Genomic DNA, 8,351 nt, shown 5'->3' with positions numbered 1-8,351 from the left:
TGGGAAAAAGAAGGTTTTGGGTTCAAATCTTGGTTTTGGGTTGTTGAACGTTTAGGGAAGCCTCCCTTGGACATAGTCTATGCATAAATTACATTAAGCTATGGAGAAACATAGGTTAATGAATGCGCATGAATGAATTAAGCCATAGAAAAACATAGGTTATTTAAAGTAGAAATAAATTAAGGGATAGATAAACATAGCTTACTTAAGCCACCATGCACCAAAACTAATTAACTAATTGAATTTGGTCGTTGAATACGAGAAGGACATTGAAGGGACATGAATCTATGATCATAGATGTACATGAAGAGCGTGCAGGAAAAGCCGAATGTTACTTAGCAAGAGACAGCTTAGATGATGCAAAACGTGGAATCTATTATCTAACGAATTTGGAAGTGTTAGTGAGGTGGCATGATAAGATAGCAACGAGCTGCCCGACTCGCTCGTAGGCCTCACGTTCTCATCCTCCTTAGTCCTCACCTGCAATGGCTCCCGTCGATCTCATGGCCCTGCAGATTGGCTTCATTCCCGGTACTGGCCGCATGAGCCTCGCCCTCGCTCGACACCTTTGCAGAGCTGGCCTCTCCGTTTTGCTTGGATCCAGAGACCCCCTTAAGGCTGCCTCCGCTGCTTTGCAGCTCGCTAACACTTCCTCGGATTTCGTAGTCAGTGGTTTTGCTAACGAGGACGTAGCTGCGCGGGCAGATTTGATCGTATGGAGCCCTCGTGTATGCCCATAGAACTTTGATAATCGCCGATTAATATCTATAGGACACCATATTTGCAAAAGAGCGCTGAATTCCTATCCCGTGAATGATACTTGTATTTAGAAACTAGAGTGGCAATCTATCCCTCGTTCCTGTTTGCAGTCACCAGAGCGAAATTTTCTGTTAGCAGAAGTGATATTTATGTGGTAAACCATATAGTACAAAAAAAGTTAATGGGCGCTAATGGCATCCATCCCTTAGAGCAAAACAAATTGTTAACAAAGTGATATTCATGTATTAATTGACCATTATGCATGTTGATCATTAACAATTGTATCGGGAATAGTTGAAGCTGCGAATCTTAAGTTGTTATATTCATGATCATATATCCTCCCTTCTACCACACTTCGAATCATCATCTCGTGTAGCTTTTTCATTCTTCTTTTCCAGATAGTCTGTCCCAATTAGTCTTAGCACGTCGACTGATTCTGATACGATGCATCCAGGGTTCCCTGGAGGAGAGAGAGACGCTGCTGAAGTCGTTGGCGCAGGATTTGAAGGGCAAGATCATCGTGGACATGACCAACGTCCTGTATCTGCTAGGAGAGAGCGAGTGGGGACAGACGTCCTCCACGCTGCGAAACAAGGAAGCCCTGGGGGTGGAGGCTCGGTGGACAACGGCGTTCAAGGGAACGTTCGCGGTAAGAGAGAGAGAGAGAGAGAGAGTTTGGGAGGGATTCGATTGTCGGTGGGTGGATGATAGATCTCTCGACACTTTGTCATTTGTGGGCGGAATAGTGCAATGCGTGCAATTGGGAGTCTGGTGGTGTGTTTTTTTTTTTGTGTGTGTGTGTGTGTGTGTGAGACATGCACTCTTAGATCAATTGTGAGTGTGGTGGCGTTTTGTGTGTGTGTGTGAGACATGCACTCTTAAATCAATGCCCTTGTGGGCAGAATTTTTCCAGTGGTCGCCTGTGTGCTCATGTGCAATTGTGTATTCGAGTGGGCATCTCAAGTAGAGCATGGCAAATTATGTCTGTGAGGGTGTATCTCCAAGTAGAGCAAGTGGTGGCATTTTGTGAGTGTGTGTCTATGACATGCACTCTTAGATCAATGCCCTTATGGGCAAAATATGGAATTATCTTCTTGTGTGCTCTTGTGTGATTGTATGTGAGTGTGCATCTCTTAAGTAGAGCACTAACCACAATACAAATTGTGTATAAGAGTGTGCATCTCCAAGTAGAGCAACAACAACTATGACCACACTACTAGTTGTGTATGTGACTGTGCATCTCCAAGTAGAGGAAGGGAAACACTAACCATAGTACAATAAAAACCATATTACTCTCATGATGGGTTTGGGTTTGAATCCCGTATGAATCTAAGATTCTTGCCATCTCAAGTAAATGGAGCTTTGACACTCTTAACATAAGCATGGGTGTGCAGAGGGCACTCGAGGTAGCTAAGGAGGGCAACAATAAGCAGGAGGGGACGTTTGTAGCTGGTGATGATGAGGAAGCAGTGGAAACAACCTTGGCACTAGTGGAGAAGGTCCCAGGGTTTGTTGGTGTTCGTGCTGGAGGCTTGCTCAATTCTAAAATCATAGAGCTTCTTGGACCCCCCTGGCTCATTGAGCTAGACAAGCTCAATGCAAGCTCTTCCCATCTTAGTGGATGGAACTATGGCAGTTAACCTCTCTCTCTCTCTCTCTCTCTCTCTCTCTCTCTCTCTCTCTCTCTCTCTTTCTGTCTCTCTCTCTCTCTCTCTCCCCCTCTCTCTCTTTCTACATCAAAATAGCCCCATCTCAAGCTCCCTAAACATCTCTCTCTCTCTCTCTCTCTCTCTCCCTCTCCCTCTCTTTCTCTCTCTCCATCAAAATAGCCCCATGTCAAGCCACATCTGTAGTCTCTCTCTCTCTCTCTCTCTCTCTCTCTCTCTCTCTCTCTCCATCAAAATAGCCCCATGTCAATCTCCCTAAACATAGTCACACTACACAAATTACACATCTTCTATGGAGCATGCTCTAGGCCTTTGAAACCATGAAAACAAAAGGAAAAAATATGCTCTTTTAATTCCCATTACTCCCATAGGTTTTCACACTCTCAATCCCTAGGCAAGGCACCTAGTTTTGACCCTCTTTATAGCCTTATTTTGGTTTTCACCCTTAATGTACCCTTATTCATACCACTTGTGATTGTCTAGTTCCCTTGGGCCTCCAATATAATGGCTTGTGATTGGGTATGTTCCTTTTGAATGATCAACTACCATCACGCACATTATTCAATATGTATGCATAACTTTCCAATAATTTCATTATGGGTCTTCAAAAACTATATCATGGGTACAATGGTTCAAAATCAATCATTTGTTTATTAAGGCCTTGACATACATTGTAACAACGCATTTGGCGTGCTAGTCTTAGGAGGAGTTGGCATGAACATAATTTTCAAGTTAAAATTATTTTTCAAATCACAACTGAGAAAATTATGTCATTATACTTATGTGTAGTGAATTGTTAATATATAATTGCTTTAGTTGAGATTGTACCTAAGAATGTACTTTGAGTGCATTTGTGATTGAGCCCTTACTAACACGGTCTTTATAAAATACACCATTTCCCTTTGCACCCTAGATGTTTTAGTTTTTACTTGTTCCTTTCATAGGGGCTTAACAATTTGTATGCATTATCTTTCTTTTGTTAAGTTCTTGAGGGAGATTTAATGGCCTTTGTGCAAGGGGAAAAGACCTTGCAACTACACCACTTTTGGTATTTAGTTTTCATTTTGATAAAAGCATAATTCAGCCATATTTTAGTACTTATTTTTCATTTCTAATCAAAGCATAAGTCAGCCATATTTACAAACTTAAAGCTTATTGCTTTATAGATATTTATTCTTCAATCCAACCATACCATATTTTAACCTACTTGTTGCCATGCAATCCTCACTAATATGCTATCATGTATCTCTAGCCCATGGGATGAATTCTATTCAATTTATTGCAAAGGGTATCTACCTAATACATCAACAAATAATAACCCTTAGTCTTTCTATTATGAAAGATATTTAGAGCTTTGCCATTGATATTTATCTAAGTGTTTATATGGATCGAGTATAGGATTGGAATTCTGTGTGGCTTTTTTGGGCTTTGAGGAAGCTTTGAGTGACTCACAAGATATTTTGAGGGTAGCTATAATCACCCCTAGTGAGTCAAATTTTAAATTAGAAAAACCTAACCTAAAACAATTCTAGACTTTGGGGCTGTAGCATGGAGCTACCACGTCAAGTATAGAATGTGTTGGTTGTGGAAGTTTTTGAGAGTTTGAGCACATGCATAGACTAAGTTGCCCATACACTAGAAGTAATTTTTGCATTTTTTGCACATTTTATCCCTATGTTTTGTCATTCTCTCTTGCTCCAATTGAGGGTGCTTTGCTTGGGAGGTGCACTACTAAGAAACCCTATGTATTATGTGTGTTCAAGGGGTATTTAAAAAATCCCTCAACTAAAATTTTTCCCTCGATCAAAACACCCCTTTTTACTATAAATAAAGTTATTTTTTTCTAAAGTTGAATTATTAAACCCCTCTTGCTATTGTAATCTTGTTAAACTTTTTCAAAAGGTTGAATTAAAATACCCTTCCTTTTGAATGCATGTGGTATACTAAAATTACATGAGGTGAACACCTTGAGGTGCTTCAGAACTTACATCTTGTGGATATTAGACCTATAGTTGTTTCTTTTGAACTATGACAGTGTTAATGGCTTAATTGGTCTCACTACCCTCCCTTAGTGTGGACATGGTGGAAGTCCCAAGAAAATTCAAGGATCTTGGTGAACTCTCTTTCTTTAATTCTAGTTATATGATATTGATAGAAGAAATGGGGCAAAGATTTGGAAAAGGTGATACACTCCTTGCAATGTGTGCTCTCACCAATTCGACCTTTCTTGGTTTATATGTGAGGGTATAACCATATTAACCCACTACACTTTGTGCTTGTAAGCATTGATAAGATGAAAGCGCACACGTTTGAGATTGAATGGCAATTTTTTAGATATTTAATATAGTAATTAATTTTAACGGTTGTTTCCAACAAGGGATATTGACATAATCTGAAGATAGAGTCTCGCTGATGTGTAGAGCGTTGAGAAGAGGACCCCAAGCAAAAGGAGGAGTTACTATGGGCATACAAGTTGAAAGAAACAAGCAAGCAGTGCGTGATCCGAGTGTGTGAAGACGTTTGCGATAGTTCATTAGACTGGCCTAAGGAGCTAAGAGATGCTTGCTTTAGAGAGGTTGATAAGATAGTTGGGAGTTTGGAATTTCCTTGAGCCGCAAAATGTCATTGTATTTTGAAAAAGTAAAAATATTGTAGACATTTCTTGGACTTTCTCGGCCTGCCATCATCCATGATCTATGGTGCTCGTAATATCTGATTTTGTGTCGACCTGCTTCCATGTTAGTGCTTCAATTTTTTAATACTTTAGGAAAAAAGGGAGCTCATTTTGGAGCCCTGAGAGAAATCCACAGTTTCTTCTTTTTTCATGAGTCTGAAATATGGGAAAGTAATAAATACTCCTTAAAATATTTATAAGTATTGTAAACATGTCAGAGGATGACAGAGGATGAAAGAATAAAGATATTCTTCTATATTCACTCCCATATCTCATGAACATTATTATTCAATGCTCCTACAAGCCACGTCTTTCTCTCAATCATTTTCTAGCCATCTCCACAATCGTTAAGCTTCTCTGTCTGAACACCATAACTAATCTCGCCATATGGTTGTTTTTCAAAGTTTACCGCCATCAAGAGTCTTTGCCTTATGAAAGAGTAATGAAATCGTTAAGCAATGGAAAAACACTACACTCAAAATGGCAACACCGAACTCCAACTATACAGAACAAGCCAACAAGAGATGGCAACACCATCTTCATATTGATTTAGCTGAAGAATATGCGCCTCTTCCAAAATGACAACATGTCAGTGCCATGCAAAGAGAAAACATGAGGAGAGAAGGTTTACAACATATCGACTTATGGTGTGATGGAAAGATTTATCCAAAATGTCTTGTCTGAAGTTCTACACCACCATTCTCAAATCCGACAACATTGCTAAAATTTGTGGGTGACACAACAAAAGGTATGCATGGATACATCACGGCTCAGTATCAAGTTGCACACATGTATAAGTCTTTATATGAGTAAGAGGTGAACACAAAAATACAATAGATAGCCAAAAGCTCCAGATTGAAAGAGTAGTTACATAATGAAATTGAAGAACATACAAAGACGAGGGAGAAGTTACGCAAAGCAAGATCGAAAGCGACCCCTTTGGGAGATAGGCTTACAAGAAGAAAACTTCTCAACCTTGCAGAATTGAAAGCAAGAAGTGGAGGATGCAAGCGTCGGGTACAAGTAGCAAGGTGAGATTGTTTAAAGCATTTACTATTTGCAATGTGGCTATGTTTGTTAACTCTTATTTACGCATCCGGTTTATAGGAAAGTTTTGGAGCCCCAAAAGGAAAATGTTGATCTGAACACTCTTCTCGTAAAACAAATGAAAGGTCTATTATTAATGACTATTGCAAAAGGGATGATTGAGGAAAAGAAGTTTAAAACCATCAAATGCAATGTTGTCCAACAGTTCGTGGAAAGCAGTTGATGTAAACTTAATTCAGGAGGCTCTCAATGAGAGTAGAGTTAGTAGGAAAGGTCATTCTTCTATTTTCAAAGCAGTCTCATCAACTTTTAAAGATCAAAGGATCAAACGTGTGCTTCTTCCAAATCCTGCAGAAGTTTGGAATTGAAGAGCTTCACTCAACGAGCAAGTAGATTATTTTATTGGTTAGTGGTTGCATATTGAGGATGTATTTGAAGGTAGTAAGGGGACCACTGTGTATAATCCTTGGAATAATATTTTTGTTGATCTTGAACAATTACAAAAAAGAATGGTTGAATTCTACGGAATCACATTTGAAGTGTGTCAAGGACGGCTTATATTTGTCATAAAGTTGGATGATTTTGTGAAATTGTGAAAGAGAAAAAAAAATTGAAGAGCGTCAGGGACGGCTTATATTTGTCATAAAGTTGGATGAATGTGAAATTGTGACCATCACACTTATGAATAGGGCACTAGATACATCAATCACTTAAGAAAACTCAAAGCATTTCAGTGTACAATTCGAGAAGCATATTTGGTGGTTTGGGAGCATTTGAGGTAAGCGTCAACTTTCATTTTTCAAATATATTGTTGTTTGATTTCATTTATTAGATCTAGATGCTTCAATATAGTTTCTTCTTAATGGCACGTAAAGACAGATGACCACCAAACCTTGTTTTGGGTGTTTCACCATACCAAAATACCAAAAGTCATAAAAAACCAGGTTCAAGGAGGGCAACTTCATGTTGAAGGCAAGGGTGATTTCCAAGTTGATTGGCATATGGTAGGGGACCTCGAGACCCTCAATGTATGTTCAACATAAGCAAAGGAGGTAATTCAAAATCTCCATGCCTTTACTGCAAGGAGCTAGCCCATGTCATGGATCCTAAATGGTGGAGAAAAGCTCTTAATGGAGACAAGATTGATCCTGAATTCAAAGTAGTTCTTGATATTCCTTGGTGCAATGTACATATATGCACATTGCATGCTTTATGTAGAATCATCGAAAAGTTGGTCTTTTTGTATATTGGATTTGCTTGGAAGCTTCAACCAGGGAAAAATAAGAAGAAAGCAATTGCTGCATTAGAAAAAGTATTATCAGACATGGGTCTCCATGGAGGAGATGCTCATATCATAACAGATATCAAGAAGTCCTCAAATCGAAAGGATGTTCCTATCAAACCATCAATTGGTGGAGTCAAAGCAAGAAGATTTTTATCAGAACCACAAAGAGAAGGGAAACTTGGTAGACGATCAAGACATGTTTCTAGGGTGAGATACGGCCTTTAGAAGCATGTGCATAATGTAGTTAAAGATGATATGGCAGATGGTGTTGCCTGAAGTGTTAAAGCGGAGGTATGGAAATCCTTAGACAAGCTTTTCCAACTTTGTGACAAAAAGACATGGACCAAGAGCGATCATCGTGCATTAGAAGAGGAGCTAAAAACTTTTGGAAAATCAATGAAACAAGCATGGACAAGCTGCAATATAACACACTACATGGTAAGTTGAATTAATTTGTTTTGTATGAATAGTTTGTACTTTCAAACATGGTTTACAAAATTCTGACTTAATATTTTATGTGATTGCAGCATATTCTTTACAACCACTTTTATGGATAAATTTGACCAAGGTAAAAGGCATAAATATGTGTGTGTGCTTGTATGTGTGGCAATAGTATAATAAAATATGGTGTGCATAGGGCCCAGGGTTGAGGTGGTAGGGCATGACCATGTGCCACCCTTCTATGTAAGAGGACCCATAGGTGTGTTGTACATAATCCATGGTAGTAATATTATAAAATGTTAAGGTGGTATGGTTTCTCCATGCACCACCCCTCCACCTAGGCGGTCCCATGCCTGCATTTAGTGAGACATGGCCCAAGGACCATGGGAGTAGAGATATAAAATAGGTGGAGATGGATATTATATTGGATTATTCCCTCCATGTAGGATAGGCCCATGTGGGGGGGGTTGTAGATAGT

General features: G+C 39.2%; 1 protein-coding gene across 2 annotated transcripts; it reads left to right on the top strand.

Moving 5' to 3' along the window:
• The first annotated feature begins 358 nt into the window (after nucleotides 1-358).
• On the top strand, nucleotides 359-2,403 carry LOC147900947 (uncharacterized). Of its 2 annotated transcripts, none has more exons than XM_087375383.1 (3): nucleotides 359-713; nucleotides 1,214-1,408; nucleotides 2,154-2,403. In XM_087375383.1, the coding sequence occupies exons 1-3, from the start codon at nucleotides 486-488 to the stop codon at nucleotides 2,397-2,399; spliced, it is 669 nt and encodes a 222-aa protein (XP_087231509.1). In that variant the 5' UTR covers nucleotides 359-485; the 3' UTR covers nucleotides 2,400-2,403. The 2 variants fall into 2 exon arrangements, with proteins under 2 accessions (XP_087231509.1, XP_087231508.1); XM_087375382.1 differs by having other exon boundaries at nucleotides 367-728.
• Nucleotides 2,404-8,351: the final 5,948 nt, after the last annotated feature.

The sequence above is a fragment of the Dipteris shenzhenensis genome, chromosome 6 (assembly GCF_047967505.1).
Source record: "Dipteris shenzhenensis isolate YYH24624 ecotype China chromosome 6, Dip_SZ_1.0, whole genome shotgun sequence".
Classification (NCBI taxonomy): Eukaryota; Viridiplantae; Streptophyta; class Polypodiopsida; order Gleicheniales; family Dipteridaceae; genus Dipteris; species Dipteris shenzhenensis.
The sequence above is the reverse complement of the archived record's forward strand: the minus strand, read 5'-3'. Positions and strand labels throughout refer to the sequence as shown.